This window comes from Protobothrops mucrosquamatus, unplaced genomic scaffold (genome assembly GCF_001527695.2).
Source record: "Protobothrops mucrosquamatus isolate PMUCROS unplaced genomic scaffold, P.Mucros_1.0 scaffold4160, whole genome shotgun sequence".
Classification (NCBI taxonomy): domain Eukaryota; kingdom Metazoa; phylum Chordata; class Lepidosauria; order Squamata; family Viperidae; genus Protobothrops; species Protobothrops mucrosquamatus.
The window spans coordinates 3,879-29,446 of NW_015390086.1; the positions used below are offsets into that span (position 1 = coordinate 3,879).

Genomic DNA, 25,568 nt, shown 5'->3' on the forward strand with positions numbered 1-25,568 from the left:
CATCAGAAACCTCTATTTTTCTAATTTGCATAATCTTAGCAACACCTGCAGATTTTCTTAATATGGAAATTTTCAGCTAGCTAATTCTCATAGCAATTTTCTAGCTGGAAGACAACTAAAATCTATTAGCAGTGTCTTAGTGAATCACCACTGGATATAATTATTAGCAGCTTGAACAAAAGCTCACCATATGTTTAAAAGTTGACTTACAATCAGATTAGCAACTGTTTACAATATGAGTAAGTACTGAGTATAGCTGGGTTTATTGTACTGATAAACTAGTACTTACCTTCAATTTGTTAATCATAGCTTCTTCAGAGTCCATGGACATTGATAAACCATGTATAAGCCGTTTTGCTAACATTCTGGCATAGAACTACAATTAGAAAAAAAAAGTTCAGATTTCCTTGCATTTTAAAAGTATTCTCCAAGGGCAGGGGTGTCAAACTGCCGGCCCATGGGCCGGACGCATCATCCGGAAGCCACGCCCACCCCATTGCTGGCAATGGCAAAACTGTCCCGATACGTTGCGCGATGTCACATGACGTCGTGAGTTTGACATGTCTGTCCAAGGGGAAAAATAAAAGCAAATTAATCTTCTATATGATTATTTACCTTTTGAAAAACATCTTTATCATCAACGTACTTGAAAACTGTAATGAAGCTTGTAAGTTTGTCTTCTACTTCATTTTCTGTCATGCCTTTTGCTGATTTTTTAAGCAAATTGTCACAATATTTGGCCAGCTCGCGTTGCAAGAAAAAGAATAATTATTAAAGCAAACAGCAATAAAGCATAATAATGACAACTAATGGATAAGCAACTTCAGTTAAACAAACAGATGTAGTGTAATGAAGAGATTATCTAAGTTAAAGGACATAACCTTTGTATATTTGTTCTTCAGTTTTACATGTCACTTCACTTGCAAACAGACTCTTAAGGAATCATAATCAGACCATAGTACTTCCTAGAAAAGCCAAGTTTTAATAGCTTTACTAAAGCCCACAGGACTGGTGTTGACCTGATCTCAAGAGGGATGCTTTTGCACAGAAAGAGGACAGCAATGGAAAAGACCTGTCTTTGTGGTGCCTTACAGGAACACTTTTTTAGAATGGGGGCCTAAATAGATTCTCCATTTCAGACCTTGTTGGATGGGCAGTTACTGCTGGAAGCAGGTAATTGTGAAGATATCTGGGTCCTGAACTTTGTAGGGCTTTAAAGTGACAACCAGAACCTTGATTTGTACCCTGAAGCCATCTGGTATTGCAGTACAATTCCTGCAATACAACTGTTATCTGGACAAATTGAGATACACCCATAACATCTCTGGCCAGCATTCTGGAAGTTTTTGTTGTTTGTCTGCAGAAAACTGTTCAAAATATTGTCTGGCATTCTACACTTACACTTGAGCACATAAATCTAGTATTTGATACTTACCAGCTCAGGAGCTTTGCAAATAGAATTTGGTTCCCTATAGTTCACTATTGATGTTAAAGCCTAATTAGGAATGCAAGAAAAATAACTTTTACAAGTTGTGCTAATGTCATAGCACTGACCACACATGTGTAAGCAATACCAATCCAAAATGCTTCCTGACATGGGAGAAATGGGGTTCTCCATGCTTCCTGAAGCTGGGATTAGGATGTTGGATTAGGACTGGAGAGATCCATCTTCAAGGTTCAATATACCCAATTATGGAATTTCACTTGATGACTCTGAATCAATCACTACTTCTCAGCCCACTCTCTCTCCCCCACTTCTGTAGTGTAGTCTACAGTGATGGCATAGACACCAATGTATTAATTGCTTATTGAATTTTAACAATGCAATGTGATTTCTAAAACTGACTTGAAAATATATTTTACAATAGTTTTTAATAAGATAAGCAAACAGTGGACTGGGTTATAGGGCTTTAATTACACCAGTGCACGGAGTAGGACAAGGATACATGATATCCCCTTGATTGTTTAATTTACTTATGGATAAATGCAGTGGCAGTAGAGGTTGCATGGGTTTGGTACAGGAATACATGTACTTTTGTATGCAGATGATGCTGTGCAGTCAAATCATTTTCAGCAATTGTTAGATTGCATGATATAGTAAAGGGTATGGATCTGAAAATTAACATAAGAAGGGCAAATTGGAGTAAATGACTGCAAGTTATATATGAGGAAAAACTAAAGTGGATGAGTTTGTCAACCTTGGGAGAATGTTTACTAAAGTTAGGGAAATAATGGAGAAATATATGTATTTTGAAGCAAGAATGGCTTATTAAATTATAAATGGCATGTTCACTAATTACAACTTTAGCCCTAGTGAAAATCCAGGGACTTATTAAAGCACAATTTGTAGATAGACAAACACACAAACAACCAAGACTGCCCCTTCCCTCTCAATAATTGTTTAACCCAGAAATATGCTAATCTCTCAATTTAAGTGCCCTTTTTTGCAGACAAGCTGGACTGCTAATAGGCTAACACAAAGAAGCATCTTGACTGATTCTATTGTACTTATAGATGTCTTCTACACCTCATTTAGCAAGGACATCATTAGAATTGGGGGAAAGGGGAATTTTTTTTTTCATAATATGCCTAAACTGGAACTAAGTGGTAGCCTGTTCTTCCTGCTTTGTGACAGATGCAGCTAAGTCTGCATAGCACATCTGAGCATTAGCAAATTAAAAGAAGCTGCAGAAATTAGCATTTCTTTCCCATAATCGGTTTCTTTTATAGGGCAGACTTTGGTTGGCTGATGAAGCTGTTTGGAATTTTCTTATCCCACAGAGCTTTAGATCTGGTTTATTATTTAGGGCTTGTCTGTTAATCAACGTGATGTCCCTACAGATAAGTGACTTCTTTTTCATCCTGTGACTAGTTATTGCCTAATTGCTTCCTTATGGGCTGGAAAGTTTAACATTTATTGTTTCCTATATGGCAGTACAGCTTCCAACATTGCTAAAATCTGTCAAACCATATTTAGAGGATCTTAGTGACTTTAGCCAGGTAGCAGAGCTGTTCATATACTTGGAGTAGGTTTTATCTTCTTTTGTAGTGTGTGATTAATTGGTGGTCAAAATAGCCCAAAACAAATGCATTCTTATTTAAGTGTTCAGCTGTTTCTAAGTCTTACTCTTTCTCTTGAAAGCAAATGCTAAAAACATAGCAATATATTTAGTGGCTTAAAAAAAAATCAAAGAATTTGAGTGCCTGCTTTTACAAAACAAATTGCTTAGGCCACCTTTCCTTCTTATGTACACTAAAAATGTGGAAATGGATGAGAAATTTTAAGAGGTAGTACAGCAGTGTTTTTCAAAGTTGGCAACTTTAAGATGTGTGGACTTCAACTCCCAGAATTCCCTAGATACTGTGTCCGCACTTCTTAAAATTGTCAAGTTTAAAAAACAGTGTAGTAAAGGGCAAAATGTGGTCTGTTGTAAGGAATGAAAGGTTGTCAAAAAAAGGAAAAATGGCAGCTTAATTCTTCCTACTTTCTAATCTGGAGGTGGGAGTTGGAAACAACAGAGAAAAAAAATGAAATAATGCAGGAAGAATGAGTTAGGAAATGTGTTGTAAAACAAGAAGAGATAGTGTCTAGGACAGTGGTCTCCAAACTTGGCAACTTTAAGACTTGTGGACTTCAATTCCCCATGCTGGCTGGGGAATTCTGGGAGTTGAAGTCCACAAGTCTTAAAGTTGCCAAATTTGGAGACCCCTGGTCTAGGATGAAAGAGTGCTGCATGAAAACCAAAGTGAGAGAATGATTGAAAAGGATTCAAACTGCAAAACAAACATATGAAGGAAAAGAATATGGGTTAAGAGGAAAGGGAAGACAGACAACATTGTGACTGGATGGAGTTGCAGAGATCCTCCAGGAGAGCTGAGAAATTTAAAGATCAAAGGGGACAGAGAGATTGAAGCTTTTTCAATCTGAAGCCAAAAAGTTCCTTCAGTGATACCTGACTGCGCCTCCTTAAAGAAGCCATACTGTCCCCCCACCTGCAGGACAATCATGCAGTTCCAGGAAAATACCCATTTGGGTTAGAGACAGTGACAGTGTGTGACAAGGGATTGTGAATGAAATGAAGTACACTAAAGTACATTTCTTTTTCTTTTTTCTTATCTCATGACCTCGGTTTCTTTGCTTTACTATTTCTTACTCTTTTTGTAAGTTTTGCATTACACTGCTTAACCAGAAAAGGATTAAGAAGGGAGGTGCATAAAATGACAGAAATTTAAGTCATAATAACAATCTCCCATTTCACCATTGCTGTTTGGGATTGCCATTCAATGGACAAGTTAATCTTCCTCACAAATTAAGGGTTGCCTCAAGGCACCTTTTAAGAGACCTGCTCAATTAGAAGGGATTTGGTATGGTAAAGTCTGCTTCAACTCAAGCTTGAGGACTTAGTAAAACCACCCATGTAGTCTTCCTGGCAACAACGGGGTCTGGGACGTTTAGTCACCGCTCCTTGGTCATGCCCCCTGCCACCCGCCTCAGCTGATTCACAGCCAGCTTTCCTCCTCCGCTGGTCCTCCCCCAGCCATTGTCCACCACCAAAGGCCCCTGGCCCTCCGCCCCCAGCCCTTCATCTTGGCCCTTTCCCTCAGGCACCGTTTGTCCCATGCGTTTCACTCCATGGGACAAAAAGCTACCAACCAATCTGGTGGCGGGCAGCAGCAATGGCACTGGGGAAAGGGCCAGGATGAAAGACTGGGGGCAGAGGGCCAGGAGCCATTGGTGGTGGACAATGGCTGGGGGGAGGGCCAATGGAGGAGGAAAGCTGACTGTGAATTGGCTGAGGCCGGTGGCTGGGGGCGAAGGGGGCACGGCCAAGGAGCGGAACCTAAATGTCCCATTCTGTCACAATGTGAAAGGGGTTTGACGCTGCTCCTTCTGAGATGTTTTTTTACAACATCTCAGTCTCACCAGTCTGGCATTCCATGGTGGTTTTCCATCCAAATGCCAGAGGCAACCATGCTTACTTCCAAATAGCACTAATTTCCATGGGTTCGCTCTAAATCTATTCATCTCTGGTTCCAAGTTGTTCTACGTAGCATTTTCATTAGGCTCACCTTGTCAAGGGCACTCATAAATCGCTGGTCACCATTCAAAACAGTATTAATGAGCTGAACAAATTTAATGTGTACTTCCAACACTGATTCTACAAATTGAGTGGGCATCTGAAGACAAAATCAGACAGAATAATAAGAACAGGCAGTTCTGTAACAATTCTTAGGGAAATAATTTTGCAGGAAAGAAAAATGAATACTGTTTTAACTCATACCCTATTAAAGTATGAATGTGTAAAAAAATAAAATTCTCAAAATGTTTTCTATCTTCATTTTACAATTCTATTAACCAGGTTCTTAAATTTTATTATATCTACCATCTCCTACATAGTGTGTTCCAGATGTGTTGGAAGTCAGTTCCCTCCCCAGTTCACAGAATCTTCAAGTTCAAATTCAATTCATTTGAAGTGAAGGATGATGGTTATTATTGCTAAAAAACACTGCCTGAATTTGATAAATGGGTTGATCATCATCAAGGAAAAAAAGAACAAGCTGGCAGTGCAATTCAGAACCTGTATCATCTTGCATTGGCAGATATATGAATACTAAAGGCCATTTAGAATGTTGGCAATTCCCAGAATTCAAGTTCAGCTAAGATGGTTGAGAGGCACATAACCTTGGGCAACGCTGTGACATATTTACCCATGCTTGATACTTTTGTTTACAGTGATCACATCTTTGTATATTAGATTTATAAGCAGGCTTCCAAATTGAAGATGCAAAGTAGAATCCTTGGTGCTCTCCGAACATGATTGCTTGCAGACATTTCATTACCCAACTAGGTAACATCAGTGCAAGAGTAGAGTTTGCTCCCTGTTTATATACAGTAGCTTGCCCTGCCACTGTTGGTGGGGGTGGGGTTTTCTCCTTGGGAACTTCTTGATTAGGGTATTGTGCTGTTAGCCCTTCTGGGTAAATAAGACAAGAAACACTACTAGATGAATTAATTCTACTTTACTGTAAGGCTATATTAACAGAATCTTGCAAGTCTGAAGGTACAAACTTCCCACTGCTACTTTTAACCACCCAAACTATTAGGGCAGGTCCTTCCTACTAACTGATATTTCTTCCTCTGTTAATCCATTGGGGCCTCCTGCCTCTGTTGTCTGATTTTTCCTAGGCAGCATCTCTTCCACTCATTCCACAAGGTTATCATTACATGTACAGAAGCTTGAAAACAGAAAACAATACCCTAATCAAAGAACTACCAAGGAGAAAGCCACACCCCCAACAACACTGGCAGGGCAAGCTACTATATAAAAGCAGAGAGCAAGCTCCACACTTACTAGCATTGGTGATGCTACCTAGTTGGGTAATAAAATGTCTGCAAGCGAACAACCACGCTCAGAGAGCACCAAGGACTCCAGTTCCACCCTGAGCTACAGATATTCTCTTCTATGAGATGGAAAATGTGATGCATTTTGAACTTACATGTGTGGGAAGGGCTTTATTAAAGACATAGGATTAAAGATTCTCTTTGGCTGAGCTTGACTGGTATTTTAAATGCATGTGTCTATGCTGTTTTCTTCACCACTATAGAGAAATAGTTTGCTGTTGCCTTCTTCTGAGATGTTCTTTCAACCTCTCAGTCTTGTCTACAATACCAGGATTTCTTGGTTGTCTTTATTAATCCATGTATTTAATCCATGTTTGCTTAGATTTTTGACATCAACCAAGGCTGGGTGGATAAGTTAAACTACTTACTCAAATCAACTGTAAATCATTCAAGCCCAACTACATGCTAAATTACTCAATTTTCTTCCTTAGTGAAAGTAGCAATAGTGGTCTACACCAGATTACCAAACTGCAAAAAATTAAGTCAAAACAAACAAGCAAACTTACTGTTACTAGTGACATTTTTATAGTTTAATGTATCAAATGATTTTCTTCCACTGAAGAAAAAAACCCTTACATTTTCCTGAGAAAGACTGCTGGATGATCTAAGGCCCTCATCATGGATATGGTTTTGCAGTTCCTGAATCATATGAGGTAAGCCACTTGGCACAGCATGAAGCAATGTGTACATGTTTGCCATATCTGCATAAAGAAAGAACTTGATTTTCAGGATATATACTTTTTCAAAAATTGCTACTTTCAAATGCTCATATATAAACAGCATGATGGCTTTGTAAGCTATAATTCTTTACTAAGACAGTGAGAGTGTGTGTTGACATTTGCAGGTCAGTTTAAGCCAGGAAACCTGCTTTATAAAATCACAATACATATGCAGTTCTTGGCTTATGTCATTGGGTAAATAGACCAGGTATGGAAACTGCTTAGCACTGAATATGGCAGAATCATAAATTAGCTTTAAATCAATAAATAAAAGGAAAAGAAAGGTATCCATACAGCTTCAATGAAACTCTTGGTCCTAATCCACATTTACTCCATATGCTAAGTAGCTAAGAGATTAATGGCCATCCCTACTATGCTGAATGGCAATTGACTTTGGTAAGAAGGCAAAGTACATTTATTTTTAATATGTGTATTTTCCAATTTTTATCCCACAGGACACCTTTACCATTTCTCTTCTCTTGTCTGATGATGTTATGACATTCTGCATGAAGAAATTGTATGTGGTCTGCTACCATTCGTTGTTGGCATTCATTGATTACTTTGCTGTAGGAACTGGGGTGTAGATATTTTCGACATCTCATTTCTTCATTTTTTAGTCTACATAAAACCTAAAAGTAATTTTCCACATTAACAGCACAATCAAATACTAAATGGCTATAAAAGTAAAAGGAATATACTGTTTATTTTCAAGTTATCATGGCCAATTCAACACTGAGGTAATATAAAGAATTCATTTTTAAAACTACACACTCCAAAAAGCCCAATTCCATTATTTGTGACATTATGTAATAAGAAAGCAAAAACATTCTAGGAAAAAAGTAGAAAAACTGGATTGGGGTGACCTGTAGGATCAAATAAGAATTTAAAATTTCTTAAATGGAATTTAATAAAGGACAAACAGCATCAATAAGGCTGCAATGTTGTAATGGAAGTTTTGCAAATAAATATCCTGAAGATTTCAATTTCAAAACATTTATAAGGATTGTCCCCTATTAGGATCTTTTAGACACTTATTGGTTGCTGGCTTACTAGAGCATAGTTTAACAAGCAAAGAAACAATGCAGGACACTCCCAAATTCCCATACTAACATTGGTTATCCTGACTAGTGTCAACTATAATTCTGTACTACATTTGATTAATGCCTTAACCCAGCTTCACACTTATGGCATCATTCTAAACATTTACACCTTGCTTTTTGTGTTTTTTTAAAATACACAATCAAAGTGGTTAAGAAAACTGACAAAATATCAGTAAAAAAAATATGTATCAGAATAGTAACAAGCAGCATACAGCAAGCCCTGGTCACCTCCTGTGTGGATTTCTGTAATATGCTGTACATGGGGCTGCCTTTAAAGAGTATCTGGAAGCTTCATCAGGTGCAAAATGTGGTGGTGCCAGTACTTATTTGTCCATGTTACACCTCTACTCCATGAGTTGCATTGGCTACCAGTTTGCTTCAGGGTTCAATTCAAGGTGGTGATCCCCTAAAAAGCTCTATATGGCATGGGGCCAGAGTATTTGAGGGATCATCTCTCCCTTATTACACCTACCCATTGGATCAGATCCACAGAAATGGCATGGTGCCCAGGTCCTGTCCATGAAGGAATATCATTTGGTAGAACCCAAAAGGAGACCTTTTCTGCTACAGTACCTGTCCATTAGAACATCATCTCCCCTGAGGTGAGACTAGCCCCAACCTTGTTAGCTTTCCAGAAGAGCCTGATTACATGGCTTTTGCATGTGGTCTGGGGATCCAGCTACTGTATATTGGTGGAAAGCCACTTATACTGCTAGGAAAATGAATGGTGTTCTCCTGCAGATGTTTTTATGTTTTTTACTAGTTTTGTTTTTAATTATTTTTGTGGTTATTTTGTTGTTTTAGAATTGTTTTCTGGATTATTGTGTTTTGGTTGAGATGGGAGGTTGTAAAAATTTTACAAATAAATAAAAATGCAAATATATAAGTCAGTACCAATGAGTAAAAAGTAGAAAATCAAATAAAATGTTTGGCACAAGAGCAGAAAGTCAAGTCAAATCAACTACTGTATTACCAAGACACTACCTAACCTAAACCCATATAAATTTAAGAGTGCAACAGGAAAAAGGAAAGAAAAGCCTATTGTTCTTACTGAAAAGACAATAAAATGATTCAAAACCAGGGAACAAATATTGATCTGAACGAAGTATACAGTATTTAAAACTAGATGCATTTTATTTCTCTAAGCATCTTATTCAATCTAATTTAGAATGTTGATTTATGATGCAGAGCATAACTTACGGATCATATCACAAATACAGTAATTATGAAAACTGACTACAGCTGAAAAAATAAAAAAAGATTATAACACCTTTGGAAACAAGAGCAAATGCTTCCTCCGATTTAGCCTGCATATGATTTTGGACGTACAGGTAGTCCTTGCTTATTGACCATTCAGCAACTGTTCGAAATTATGACAGCACTGAAAAATGAGACTTACAACTGGTCCTCAAAGTTGCATGTTTCAGCATCCCTAAGGTCATGTGATTGTGATTCAGGCACTTGGCAACCAGCATGCATTTACGACAGTCGCAATTTCCCCCGTGATCACCATTTGTGACCTTCACAGCCGGCTTCCAACAAAGTCAATGGGGAAGCTGGCAGGAAGTCACAAGTTGTGGTCACCCATGCTTAACAACCCACAGTCATTTACTTAACGACTGAAGCTGGAAGTGACATTGTTAAGTCAGTATGGTCATGTGACATCACACTTAACAACCATGCTACTTAGTGATGGAGTTGCCAGTCCCTATTGCAGGCCTTAAGTGAGGACTACCTGCATGTATATGAATCCCTTGAAAATGCTCTTTAAATGCATCATGAGGTCTTATGTTAGCAAAGTGGAATGTTGAACCATCAACCCTCATGACTCCCACACCACAAACTACTCCTGAAACTCTTGAAAAGCAGTTTGTTCCAAAATACATGGAACAATGAATAAATATGATCATCTTACCTTTCCCATATACTGTGAGCAGTTTGATTCTTGCATTAAATTTGAAGCTTCTTGTTTATAATACTCCCCTGTTTCATTCAGAAAAGGGCACTCAAAAATTTCCTGGTAAAACTAATTTGAGAAAGTCTGATCAAGCACAAAGAAGGTAAGGCATGGAACAAATATTTATCATAGTTTCCCAAGAGAGAAATAAAACTTTTTACCTTCAGAGGGAATTTTTTCTTATACTGTTCAACATGAACAAAGGAGTTAATAACCCCATGGATTACTTTCTGATTTGGATCTTCTCCACAACGATCACTGAAAGATGGAAAAATAAAACTCTCAACATTTATACTATTTATCACTGTCTAAACCAGTGCTTCACAACCTCAGCAACACTGAAATGTGTGGACTCCAACTCCCAGAATTTCCCAGCCAGGGATCCACACATCCCAACATTGTAGAGACTGAGAAACACTGGTCTAAACTTTAAAACCAACTGTCCAATGATAAAGCTGCTGTTCACAGGAAAATGCTGAAGCAGATTACACGCCGTGTAATATATATATTTTTAAAAATCTGTATATTTATATAAAAGACCTGAAGAAAATTGGTACTTATTTTGAGGATGAAGGAACTCACCCAATTTTTCCTCCACATATTACAGTAGTTATAAAATAGTGATAAGTAAGTAATGTTTAAAGATGGAGAATTTTTACAAGTATTTATGTTAAAAGTGATCAGGCAAGGCAACCATTAAGAGTCTCTGATAAATCTAAAACCATGCTAGGGGAGAGAGATACTTTATTTATTCTATCCTAAAGTCTTCACCATATGAGGTGTGAGTGTGGGGACAGCAGGAATTTGAGTCCAGTACATCCACAGCTCAACATCTTAATACCCTCTCCAAAGTTGGAGATAATAATAATGATGATGATAATAATAATAATAATAATAATAATAATAATAATAATAATAATAATAATAATAATAAAACAGCTAGCACAAGCATTAAAAGATGCAAATACTGCAATATCAAGTATAAGCACCAATTCACTGCAAGTAATAATAATAATAAATCTTTATTGATTAGCCCTTGGGCCATATCAAAGTGCAAAGTTCCAGCAACAAATCATTACCAAAGTCTGATAAAAGCAATTTAAAATAAAATTTGATAAAATACAGTTTAAAATGGAACTAGAGTAAAATATGACTTAAGTTGAAATTGGAGTAAAATACAGTCTAAAATGAAATTAAAATAGAGTACAGTAATTTAAAATATAGATAAAATATGATAAAATTGTATCTTGGAGTCACCCTTGCAATCTACCCCAATCAGTCCCACCACTGCAAGTAACAAACCAACTAATGTACAGCACAGCTGCAGTTATAACTGAATACCTGGGATGCAAAATCAACAAAGAAGAAAAACAAACAGTGCACCACAAAAATGGAAGGTTAGACTGGAAAATAAGATCAACAAGTTAAGATCAGATGCAAGCAAGCTAGAACAGATGAAAGAAAAGAAGCTGAAGAACAAGTAGACCAAAGAATACCTAATCAAGAAATACCACTTAGAAACAAGGAAGATCAAGGAAGCACTGGAAATAATAAAGCAGCAAATAACAGCTATAGCCAGGAAAATCAGCAGATACGAAGCTCAAATTGCAAATTATAGGCAGAACCTCCAATTTCAATCCAATCAGAAACGTTTCTACCAATCCATCAATGGAGAAACTGCAATGAATCAGTCAGTACCTGACAAGGAAGAAACAGTGCAGTTCTGGAAGTTATGGGATAACCCAAAGAAATACAACAAGGACGCAGCTTGGTTAAAAGAGGTGGATGCAAATAAAACAGAAGTTGAAATGAAAGAACTAGTAATAACACCAGAAATGGTAGAGAAAAGAGCAAGGAAGATCAAGAATTGGTCAGCACCAGGTGAAGATGAACTGCATGGTTTTTGGTTGAAACATCTAATTGTTCTATCCCCACTCATTGCCAAGCAGTTCAACAACCTACTACAAGGAGGAGAAATTGAAAAGTGGCTAACAACTGGGAAAACCTACATGATAATGAAAGATCCAGCAAAAGGGGCAGCACCAAGCAACTACAGGCCAATTACCTGTTTACCAACAACTTTCAAATTGCTAACTGGTGTGGTAGCTGATGCAGTCCAACAGCATCTAGTTCAGTGGTTCTCAACCTGTGGGTCGGGACCCCATTTGGGGTCGATCGACCATTTCACGGGGGTCGCCAAGCAAGGCTGTCCACCATTTTTTTTGTCCGCCACTTTTTTTGTCCGCCATTTTTTTCCCCTTTTCCGGCGGGTGCCTTACCTCCCTTGGGTTGGGCCAGCTGGTGGTCAGCCTGCTCTGTCTCTGCCGCTTGCCAGCTACGCCTCGGCTGGCGCAGGGGGCAGAACCATGCATGTGCGGCGCTCCCGGGCAGGGAAAGTCCTCGACTTATGACCAGTTGAGTAGTCCTCGACTTACGACCGGTTTAGTCCTCGACTTACGACCGGTTTAGTCCTCGACTTACAACCGGTTTAGTCCTCGACTTACGACCGGTTGGGGGTCGCGGCATTAAAAAGGTTGAGAACCACTGATCTAGTTGAAAACAATCTCTTTCCACCTGAGCAGAAAGGAAACCACCCCAATAGCAGAGGAACAAAAGATGAACTCCTAATAGACAAAATGATCTTGGAAAACTGCAAGAGAAGGAAGACCAACCTGAATATAGCATGGATTGACTACAAAAAGGCATTCGACTCTCTGCCACATGACTGGATAATCAAGTGCCTAGAAATAACAGGAGTCAGTAGAAACATCAGAAAGTTTGTGCAAAGATCGATGGCGCAATGGAAGACACAGTTGCAGGTCAATGGTGAGAGACTGGGAGAGGTTAATATCAAGAGAGGAATATTTCAAGGAGATTCATTATCACCACTACGATTTGTTATTGCACTGTTTCCTCTGTCAACAATACTGAATAACTCAGACCATGGCGATCAAACATCAAAAACATCTGCCAGACTATCCCACCTCCTTTACATGGATGATCTGTATGGAAAAACATCATCTGAAATAGAATTGCTGCTCAACACTGTCCGTATATATAGCCAAGATATTGCAATGGAGTTTGGCTTGGACAAATGTGCCACACTTCCTATTGTGGAAAATGAAAATATTGGCTATTGTTCTTCTATGCAAGGTTTAGACCCAGGTATTGTGCTAGACTGGGCTTTTATAATCTCACTTTTCAAAATTTCCCAAGCTTTTTGAGTTGTTTTCCCCTTGAGAATTGTCATCCATGGAATCCTTCCCAAACTCTGTCTAAGTTTATTGAAATTAGCTCTCTTAAAATCCAAGTCTCTAGCTTGACTTTGTTCTATTGTTTGTGCTTGCATAATGTTGAATTCCAATATTGCATGATCACCCCCCCCAAAGGTTCCTGTGGCTTCAACACCTTCTGTCATTTCATCTCTGTTAGTGAGAATTAAGTCCAATATGTCTGATCCCCTAGTTCCTTTCTCTACTTTTTGAGGGACAAAATTGTCTGCTAGGTTTGTCAGGAACCTGTTTGATTTTCTACTTGGTGCAGAGTTTGTCTCCCAGTTGATGTCAGGGTAGTTAAAGTCCCCCATTACTATTGTGATGTGCTTCCTACATACCTTAGTTAACTGCCTAGCAAAAACATCTATTTCCTCTGTTTGTTTGGGTGGCCTATAGTATACAACTATGGCAATGTCATCCCCCCCTTTTATATTGACCCAAATGCATTCAAGACAATTTTCCTCATCGTTGTGGTCTATTTCTGTAGAGATGTAGTTATTTCGTATAGAGAGAGCAACTCCACCTCCTCTTTTATTTGGTCTGTTTCTTTTAAATAATTTAAATCCCTCTAGCTGTGTGTCCCATGTTCTAAAGTACACTGAATCTTCTTTCTCTTTTATCTTTAACTAGCTGTACCCGGCCACGCGTTGCTGTGGCTCAGTCTCAATGCGCCATTGTGCATTCATCCCAAACAATAAGTTTGCATTTCTGCAATACTTTTCTCATGCCAGATACTTTGGAAATGTTGCACGTGGGAGTTTCAATGAATTGCATGTTCAATGGCAATTTCAAAGCGTCCAACAGATGGCGCTGTTTTTCAAAAAAAGCATGTTTTACCTGTCACAGGTGTGACATCTATATAATATAGGTATATAAAAACGCGCGTATTCGAATGCAACGTTGTGTCAAAATTTCAAAGCAATCGGTGAAGAACTTTCGGAGATTTAAGATTTTGAACAAACGAACATTTACATTTTTATTTATATAGATGTCAATCTGTCCATTTCTGCACAGTCTAAAATTTTCTTAATTAGTTCTTCCTCCGTTTTTAAGTTTTCATTTTTCCAATATTGGGCAAATACAATTCTTGCTGCAGTTAATACATGTAAAATTAAATATATACAATCTTTCTCGTAGTTTCCTCCTATTATGCCTAACAGAAACAGTTCTGGCTTGAAATCTATATGTTTTTTAGTCATTTTTTCCAACCATATGTGTATTTTTGACCAAAATCTTTTAGCTTTAGGGCATGTCCACCAGATATGATAATAAGTACCTGGTTTTTGTTTACATTTCCAACACTTATTTGATGTATTTTTGAACATTTTCACTAATCTCACCGGTGTTAGATGCCATCTGTAAAACATTTTGTATAAGTTTTCTTTGCAAGCCACCGCTTTCGTTAATTTAGCATTTCTTTCCCATAATCTTTGCCAGTTTTCTAATTCTATCTTATGTCCAAAGTTCTTTGCCCATGTTATCATTGCTTCTTTTACTTGTTCCTCTTCCATCTTTAAGTTTAACAAATATTTATAGAGTTTATCAAGTTTTCATCTATTTTTAGCATTATCTGGTCAAATTCTGTCTGTTCTTTATAAAATCCTGTTATTTTAGCATCTTTTTCATATCTCGTTTGAATTTGCAAGTATGGCCACCATGATAGTTCAATACCTTGTTCTTGTAAATCTTGTCTGTCTTTCAATTTCCCTTCATTGTCTAAAATATCTTTATAGGTCACAACTTTCTCGTAATTGATTAAATTTGGGTAAGCAAATGCTTCCATTGTTGAAAGCCATCCAGGTATTTTAATATAGATTTTCGCTTTTATTTTTTCCCATTCTAGAAGAAGTGCATTTCTTATAAAGTGGTTTTGAAAGTATCTATGTATTTTATTTTATTTTTTTATGAAGATTTTATTGATTTTCTTTTACATACATATGTTAATTTTTCAACCAACGAGCTGTCTGGAGTTAGCTATGCTAATACGTATTCAATTCCTAATCCTTCATTCTTTCCTCTAACCAACAATAAAATAAGTCCCAAGTTTGGTAGTAATCTGTGTCTTCTTTATCTTTCAATCTCATGGTTAATCTGTCCATCTTTCAATCTCATGGTTAATCTGTCCATCTCTGCGCATTCCAATATTTTTCTGATTATTTCTTCCTCTGATGGTAGTCCTTCATTCTTCCAATATTGCACAAAGATTATTCTCGCTGCTGTAGTGACGTGTAAAATCAAATATAGACTTTGCTTATTAATCTTTTCAGGCATTATACCTAGTAAGAAAAGTTCAGGTTTAAAATCAACATGTTCACCTAATATTTTTTCTAACCACGTATGTATCTTTTTCCAATAAGCCTTTGCTTTGCCACATGTCCACCAAATGTGATAGTACGTGCCTGGGTTGTGCTTACATTTCCAGCATCTATCTGACATATTTTTAAACATTTTTGCTAATCTTGCTGGTGGCAAGTGCCATCTATATATAAAACATTTTATACAAGTTTTCTTTATATGAAGTTGACATTGTTAATTTGTAATTTCTCTCCCATAGCTTTTACCACTTTTCTAGTTCTATATTATAGTAAGGTGACCAACCGTCCTCCTTTAGGGAGGACAGTCCTCCTTTTTTAAGTTCTGTCCTCCCTCGAAAAGTGTCCTCCTACATGTCCTCCTTTTCGATATTTGAAGACTAATCTGCAGAGCTTTTTTTTCTCATAGAACGCTCAGAACGGCGTTCCGGCACCTTTTTTTGATGGGTTTTTTTTTCAACTTTTGCATGAGCTGTGCTACTCCCCCTATTGGCTTCAATATATCGAAGAATGGTCTGAAACAAACATCACAGGAAATAACAGTTTTCAATGGTGTTTTTTGACTTCATCACAAGTATATTGGACAGACATTGAATCTTGTGTTGAGTTTTTATCTAAAGAAATGCCAGACATTAAAATAGACGACAATTGTCTCTTTGAAGAAATTAGAAGACTGAATGTATTTTTAAATTCTGAAAAATTAATACAATGGGAAAATAAACATGTTGAAATTGATAAAAGATGGGTGGAAATATTCAGCCATTTCAAAAATGAACATATTCCATGTGAAAATTTATTTGTTCAATTTACGTTGTGCTGCCCTGGAACTAATGCAGCAGTTGAAAGGGTTTTTTCAATTGCTAATGATTTTTGGAAAAGTGAGAAATCGAGATTGAATGTTGATACTCTAGCTGCAGCACTTGCCGTAAAATTCAATATGAAGGATATTTCTTGTTCAAATATTTCTAATATATTGTTAGAAGATGATACATTGACAAAAATATTCATTCAATGGAAAAGTACTCATTTAAATAATAATTAATAGGCATGTAAGCATAATTACAACATAAAATGTTATTGTTACAAATGTTTTTATTATGCATTTATCATATTATAGTGTATTCTGTATTATTGTTGCATTATTGTAATATTATTTATTTACAATATTATTTTCTTCAATTTATTTGTGTCCTCCTTTTTATTGTAAAAAAGTTGGTCACCTTAATTATAGCCAAAGTTTTTCGAAAGCCCATCTTATCATTGTTTAACTTGTTCACTTTCCATTTCCAAAATTAACAAAAAATTATACATTTTCTTAATTAGTTTCTCATCTGAGGTTAACAAAATCTTATCAAATACAATTTGATCTTTATAGAATCCATACATTTTCACATCTTTTTCATATCTATTTTGCATCTGTAAATGTGCCCACCACGACAGGTTGATCCCCTGATTTTCCAGTTGTTGCTTAGATTTTAAATTCCCATCAATATTTAGAGTATCTCTCTATGCCCATATTTTTTCAAAATCTACCAAGTTCAGATGTACAAATGCTTCCATAGTTGATAGCCACCCTGGAATTTTTAAGTATATTTTAGCTTTAATTTTTTCCCATACTGTTAACAAGGCATTTCTTATATAGTGATTTTGGAAATACTTATGAGCTCTGTTTTTTCCATACCATAAGAAAGCGTGCCACCCCAATTGTAAATCATGCCCCTCTAGATATAACAACCTTTTATTTCTAAGCATTATCCATTCTTTCACCCATGTTAAGACAGATGCTTGATAATACAACGCCCATACCGGCAACCCAAATCCTCCATTTTCCTTAGCATCTTGTAATATTTTCATCTTAATTCTAGCTTTCTTCCCCTGCCAAACAAAGTTCAAAATTAATGAGTTTAAATCTTGAAAGAATTTTTTCTCAAGTTTTATCGGAATTGTTTGAAATAAAAGTAAAATCTTCGGCAGTACATTCATTTTTACTGTAGCAATTCTTCCTAATATTGACAACTGCAGGTTCTTCCATCTGTGGTTAAGAAATTGTAGTGTCTCCAAGTATCTCTTACTCTCTTGGGTATCTGCTTTAGGACCACAATTTCTTTATTTTTGTATTGTAATGGTTCCTCTCTCATTTTTCTCAGAACTTCATCTCTTGTTGTTTTCTTTATGAATCTTACATGTACTTCTCTTGGTAGTCTATTTTTTCTTGCATAGCTCGAATTCATGCGAAATATTTCATCAATCTCGTTTTGCATTTCTGCTCTATCTGCGTTTAAGGCCTCCGCCAACAGCTCAATGATCACAATTGCTATGTTTTCTTCTCTATCCTCAGGAATATTTTGGAATCTCAAATAGTGTTCCGCTTTTCCCATTTCCACCATTGCCATTGCCCGCTCTAGCTCTTGTTTTGCTTGTTCTAATTCTTCATTTTTTTGCAATAACATTTCCACCTTTTTATCAACGTCCTTGGTTTTGTTTTCCATTTCCTGGATTTTCTGTTCATTTTTTTTTAATTAAAAGTTTTAAATAATTTTCCATACCATATCCCACTTCCCTCCCCCCCTCCCCCCTTCACTTCCCAGAGCTGGTTACAGGGTTATAAAAACAAAATCATAAATTAAATAACATTACCCAGATATACTACAATCAAATCCCATCCAAACATACTTTAACTCTACAAAATAGATAAATCTTAACACTTTACCAGCAAANCAAATTCATTTCTTTAGCATCCAAATCTTCCATAATACCTAGCAAAAATAACTGCGGTGTAAACTTTATCTTTTTCTTAAAAATATTTTGAATATTCCACCAAATCTTAATCCAAAATGCTTTTATATCCCTACACGTCCACCAAATATGAAAATAAGTTGCATCTAAACTTCCACATCTCCAACATTTGGGCTGTAAAGTAGGATACATGCAGGACAGTTTTTGAGGATCCAAATGCCACCTATAAAACATCTTGTAAAAATTTTCTCTTAAATTTTGAGCTTGAGTAAATTTTACATTTTTAACCCAAATTGTCTCCCATATTTCCAATGAAATCGATTCTTGAATATTTTGAGCCCATTTTACCATGCAATCTTTAACTAATTCCGTTTCAGAGTCCAATTCTATCAAAACATTATAAATTCTCTTTATGTGGGCTCGAGTTTGATCTTTAAACTGTTTTATCAGATTCACATCCTGCAAGGTAATACCAACTTTTTGATCTAAGTTCCATCTCATTAACAGTTGATTATAGTGAAACCAAGAATATACAATATTTTCTTGCTTCAAATCTGCTAAGGATTTAATTTGCCAATCCTGTCCTACCAAACTAAGTAATTCCTTATAAGAAATTCTATCCAAGTTAACTCCTCTAGATACCCCCTCTATTGCTTGTCCTGGAATCGTCCAAATGGGAATTTTATAATTTAATCTATAATAATATTTCTTCCAAACTCATAATAAAGCACTTCTTAGAATATGAGCTTTAAAAACTTGATCTACTTTCTTATAATAAATTAAGTATGCGTGCCAACCAAATAATAGGTCCCATCCCTCAAGGCAAAGTATATTTTTGTTTGTTAAATTAAGCCAATCACTAATCAATGTTAAAACCACCGCGTCATAATACAATTTTAGATTCGGCGCCTTAAGTCCTCCTCTTTCCCGTGCATCTTGTATAATCTTAAACTTAACTCTTGGTTTCTTCCCCGCCCATATAAACTTATTAATCCCCTTCTCCCATTCTTCCAAATTAGCATCTATTTTCAAAATAGGTATCATTTGAAACAAAAAAAGAAACTTTGGAAGAATATTCATTTTCACTGCTGAGATTCTCCCCAGCAGAGATAACTGTAATTTTTTCCAATCATTTAAGTCCTTTTGCACTTTTACCCATAATGTCTCATAATTGTTTTTATACAATTTAACATTAGAAGCTGTAATATAAACTCCCAAGTATTTTACCTTTCTCACTATTTCAAAACCTGTCAACTTAACTAAGATATCTTTATCCTTCATAGACATATTTTTCGGTAATATTTTAGTCTTATTATTATTTACCTTGAAACCAGAAACTTTCCCATACTGGGCTATAATTTCCACCAAGTCCCTTACCGAGTCTGTCGGTTGAGCTAGTGTCAGCACCAAGTCATCAGCAAAAGCTCTTAACCTATAATCATTCTTATTTACATTTATTCCCTTTATTATAGGTGATTCACGAATTTTAATCAATAAAATCTCCATTGTTAAAACAAATAACAATGGAGATAATGGACATCCCTGCCTTGTACCCTTCTCAATTTTAAATGCCTCTGTTAACCCCCCATTAACTAAGACTTGTGCTGATTGTTGTTGGTAAATAGCCCTAAGAGCAAACAAAAAATTTTCCCCAAAGTTCATTTTCTCTACGACTCGCAATAAAAACCGCCAGTCTAGTTGGTCAAACGCTTTTTCAGCATCCAAAAATATAAAAGCCGCAGGGATTTGATTATTCTTATCCAAATACTCAATTAAATTAACAATTTGTCTTACATTATACTTCATATATCTTCCAGTTATAAATCCAGATTGATCACTATGAATCAATTGCCTCAACACTTGCATTAATCTATTTGCCAATATTTTTGAAAAAACCTTATAATCTGTATTCAGTAAAGATCTCAAAAGATTGTTGCTTAAGTTCAACCTGTGAATCTCCTACACTTAATGACATTGCTCCTTCAACCACTTGCTCTTCAAGCATTCTTTCATTTCTGTTAAATCGTGGAGATGGTGGTGAACCTGCCTTCAGGACAGAAATGTAAAAATCTCTTGCTTTTAAAATTGTGTTAAGTCTATAACGTGTCCCCACATGGCTCACCACTATTCCAACAGGTATATCCCATCTAAATTGGATTTGTCGTTTTTTCAACTCTTCAGCCAGAAAAGCAAAGTCCTTTCTTTTCCTAAGTATTTTAGGAGGTATTTCCTTTAAAATTATAACATCTTGTGCTACAATTTGGAATCTCTGCTTATAGAAGGCTTGAATAATTTCATTACGAATTGATCTTCTGNNNGAAAAGCAAAGTCCTTTCTTTTCCTAAGTATTTTAGGAGGTATTTCCTTTAAAATTATAACATCTTGTGCTACAATTTGGAATCTCTGCTTATAGAAGGCTTGAATAATTTCATTACGAATTGATCTTCTGGAAAAATAAATTACAACATCTCTTGGTAGATTTCTCTGTCGTGCGACCCATGAATTTACCCTAAAAAATGTTTCTATCTCTCTCAAAATTTCTTCAGGTTCACAGGCCAAAAGAATAGCCAAATCTGCTGCAATCTCTTCTTTCAAATATTCTTGCGCATTCTCCTTCAGTCCCCTTATTCTCAAAGCATATTCCATGTCTCTATATTGTGACATAATAATTTCGTTCTGAGTTATATCCACATTATCCTCTACTTTTCCAAGTCTGTCCTCTAATCTTTCGACATTTTCCACCACCTCGTCCACCCGTCCATCTAAGCGTTCTACATGAGCTGCTAAACCTTGAAAAGCTAACAATATATCCTGTCTCATCTCGTTGTTTTTTTCTTCAAAAAGCTCAGCTGTCTCTATTCTAATCTGTTTTGCTGTATTCATTAAAGCGTCCTGTAAATCCTTAAGTGTAAGTGCGGGCGGTGGGGGAGAAGGTGGAGGCGTCTTGGGCTTAGGTTGCTGTGAACTTTGAACAACCGGAGAAGAGATCGGACCTTTCGGAAGCGCAGAAATTCCAAGGCGTTTTGAAGCCATTTTTTTTTCTAAAAACGCTTCTTATAAATCTTGTATAATCTTGTAAAAGCAACAGTTGCAGAATATATATATATATATAAAAAAATAGAAAACTTGCACTTTACATAAGCTAGCAAAATCTGTTACATTATTTCGTTGTCTTCACTTAAACACCAAGTAAAAGTGAAAGTCTCTTAAGTATCATTTCAAACAAAGAAACGGCTTTCCGCGGCCATAATTTTCTTCTTTTAATTTAAATCGTAGATGAAGAAGATACTTGTTTATTTTCTGAGTTAAAGTCTCAAATTATCCAAATTCCAATCCTCCTGTTCAGCTCCGTCTGCTTTTTAATTTTACTCACGGTCTCTTTAATTAGCAGATGTGGAAGCAGCGTCTAGCTTTGTTCCTAAGAACAAAGGCGACCCGAGGTGCAGAGAAAACCCAGACTCCGAGGGAGTTCTCACCTTCATTCTCCAAAGAAAATTTTTTTAGAGAACTAGGGAACTCGACCTCTATCCAGGAAAGCTCACCTCCTCCCCTTCACCCGGGGAGAGAGGCTCCAAGCCGCGGAACAGCTGTTGAACGCCGTTCCTTCAGGCTTTAACGCATCCCCATGGCGGACGGCTTAAAAAGAAGCCGCCATCGGCGTGGCAGTCACCACCGGAAGTCCTTCTGTTCATTTTTAATAATCTTTTGATTTTGGGCTTCAAATTACGCCTTTATGTCCAGAATTTCTTCACTTACTTTCGCCAGTTTACTTTGTGTCTCTTCATGATTTTTCTGTGTTACTTCCTGACTTTTTTGCATCATCTCTTGAATCAGTTTTAATGAGGCCTGTATTTCATCTTGAGCAGTGCTTGCTTTCTTACGTTGCAACATTGTCCCAATAGATCCCTGAGTTGTTGGACTAGATTGTCCCACAGAGGGCGCAGAAGAGGTTTTCTTTGCAAGTCTGGTAATATTTGATGTACTCATTTTGCGGCTCACAGTCTTAAACTAATATCCAAGGTATAAACAGGAGCCAGCTGTTGTAAGGCAAGTCCACCTCCTCCAGTCACGTCTTGAATTTAAAACGTTCTCTTTCTCCAGATAGTGTCTGTTTAGTTTTAGCAAGCGTCAACAAATATAACTGTAAACAGTCTTTTCGCTTATAATCTCAAACCAAGGCACTATATTGTTCACAAGTGTCTGTCAAGGTCATTTGTAGTAAAAACACTTTTTTCCTCCCCCCCCCTTTTCTTGGTACTGTCGTTTCTTTTTTCGCCACTAGATGTCCTCCTCGGCTTATTTATCAATCTCTGATACTCTTAAAGTGCTCTCCCCTTGTTATAATTACTCGCTGCTTTTAAATTAGTCTTTCTGGGGATCTTTACTCTTTCGGCTTTTCCCCATCAGGGTCTCAACATTTTTCAATCCACAAGGAGAAGGAAAAGACTTCAGCTCACCCAGACTCAGCTCGTTGTTGAAGATCAGCTGTTTTGCGGAGCTTCCCTTCTGGCTGGAGACGACTTGGGCTGCCTCGGCTCTCCTGGCAGCCTTTCTTTTGCCCCTTTAGAGGGGTTCTTCAGTCCGCTCAGATTGGTTGCCACCTGATCCAAGCTCCTGGAGTATCCCTCTTTCTTTGTTGCCCCTCCAGGGCAACTTTCCGCCCCTTTAAGGGATGCTGGGCAAAGCGAAACTGAACTGAGAAGCTGGGGCTCCAGCTTCTTCCATCTGTCTCGTCCTCAACCAAACCGGAAGTCCCGAAAGTATCTATGTATTTTATTCTTCCCATACCACAGAACCTCCGTTCCCCACGGCTAATTTCACCCTGCCAGGGGGACCCTAGATGGGTCTGAAGTCGCCCTGTAGAGGTGACCACGAAGGAGGGGCACCCCGTTGATCACGAAGAGATGGCAATTGCTTCATTTGATCCGGGGAAAGCCCTCTGAACCCGACAAGAGAAAGGCTAGCCTCATGCCAGCGTCTAGCCCAAGCTACTGCAGCCAAAGTCCAAGAGCACTACCAAGGACAACGGTGAACAGCGTGCTTGGAACTGGTGAGAGTATTTGATCTTCTCTCCCTTATTTTACAGTTAGTCCCTGGGAAAGTTCCCCAAAGCAAACAACCTCCAAAAGTGAGGGGAGGGGACTACATTCCCATTCCCCCATAGATGGAAGTGGCGAATTAACCTTTAAGGAGGAAAGAACTTTATTGAAATTAAATTCAAAATACTAGAATCTGATCAAACTTAGAAACTAAAACAAACTGCTAAGATTATATTCTAAAGGATTTTGATTGAATTACATAAAAATAAGAAAAATAAGAACTTTTTGTCTGAAAGAGCTGGAAAATAAATATTTGCTGACATCTAGTGGACAATGAGAATATAGCACATTAAAGACAATGCCCAGAAACAAAGAAAAAAAATCTGTTCCCATGAACTCTAATAACCTTCAAGAAGATAGTTGCTAAGGAACAGAGAAGAGATTGCATACTGGGTCGGCTATAAGATTGGAAAGTGTTTGAAGGAAAAGAAATACTTTGATTGTGGTTTAAATTTATGAACTGTTTAAAAACTTTGATCTATGACAAATTATTGAGAAGGGAAGTTACAGGAAGGATTTAAGCTGGCTAAATATATTGAATTGAGAATTGACTCCTGAAAGAAAGAATTGTTATAAAACATTGATTTACTGAAACCTTGACAACTGAAAATTACAGTGGATTACAAAAATTATATATAAAAACAAGAACTATACAAAATTGGACTGTATGGATTTTGAGTTTTGGTTAGCTTGACAAGGCTAATTACAGAGACTATGGCATTTATGATGGACTACTCGAAAGGGGGAGACAACATGGATATGACATACTCATCAAAAAATGATGACTTCCGGTTTCGGAATGCGGCGACGCCGGTCGTGCCTGGAAACTTCTCTCCAGGCCATCCGGAGTTTCCTTCGCCGGTAGACCCCCTAGGGGGTCGAATGTCGCCCTGGAGGGGCGACCACCAAGGAGGAGGCTTGCTGGTAGTTAGGGGGGGCGGCAGCTTCCCCGAGTCTCCAGCTTCTCCTTAGGGCCGATGGAGCAAAGATCGGCCTGCAAGATGGCCGATCACCCTGCTGCACCAGCCGAAAGTCACATCGTCATCTAAGCTTTAAAGACCCACCGCGGATGATCCGGGTGAGACCCCTTTTGTTCCTCTCCATACCCCTGCTGTTTTTGCCTGTAGAAGCTGTTTGTGATATTATTTCCTCGTCTGGAGAAAGCAGCTTTAGTAATTGTGGGAACAAACGTGTTTTACAAAAAGGACAGAAAAAATAAATAAATATTCATTTAAAGACTATATTCTATTCCTACTTACATTGTGCTGAAGAAAAAACTGTTTTTTGTGTTCTTTGGAGCGGTATTATATCGGCAGAGTACTTCTTTTTCTATTCTCCCTTTAAAAGATAGAAAAAAGGGAAAAAATGGCGTCTGAAGAAGTCTTTTTAGCTCACTGAGGACACCTACTGGTCAAAAGTTAATATTGGATTGTTGTTTATTTGGAAATGAGAGAGCTTTGGCCTTCAAACTGTTTTTCAAGAAAAAAGATAATTTGAGTTAGCTGTGTGATCTGTGGGGATGGACAGTGTTCAATTGTAACCTTCACTAAAAAGGAAAAGGATTTTTCTTCAACTATTGCTAAAATGGAGAAGCCTCAATCATATTTAAACTGTAAACTTATACTGGAAAAGATCTATGAGGCTAAAGAAGAAATATGTACTACAATAAAAGAGGCCACTACAGAACTAAGAGCCAGAATCTCTACTTTAAAACTTAAAACTGACTCCCAGAATACACTTGACTACTCTACAAAACAGATTATACAAGAAGAGGTTTTAACTGAGGATAAGGAGAATCCTACTTTGCCTTACAAGCAAGACCAGGAAAAGCAAAGACTGAACATTGGACTTCTGAAGCAACGAGGCTTTATGGACAAGAGAAACAGAGGATTAAATCAGAGATCAAGATGGTCTGTATCGAATCAAGTGACACTACAAGCAACAAAAAGAGACCTATTATCTGGAAG

At 37.2% G+C, this 25,568-nt stretch overlaps 1 protein-coding gene across 1 annotated transcript; it reads right to left on the reverse strand.

The window, feature by feature from the left end:
- Positions 1-615: 615 nt before the first annotated feature.
- On the reverse strand, positions 616-7,711 carry LOC107298644 (cullin-2-like; the record flags this gene model as incomplete). The annotated part of the gene is made up of 5 exons (XM_015828022.2): positions 7,589-7,711; positions 6,980-7,104; positions 5,071-5,178; positions 1,436-1,495; positions 616-744 (listed from the first exon to the last, which is right to left on the reverse strand). Coding segments are annotated over exons 1-5 (492 nt in total), but the record flags the coding sequence as incomplete, so codon positions are not given.
- Positions 7,712-25,568: the final 17,857 nt, after the last annotated feature.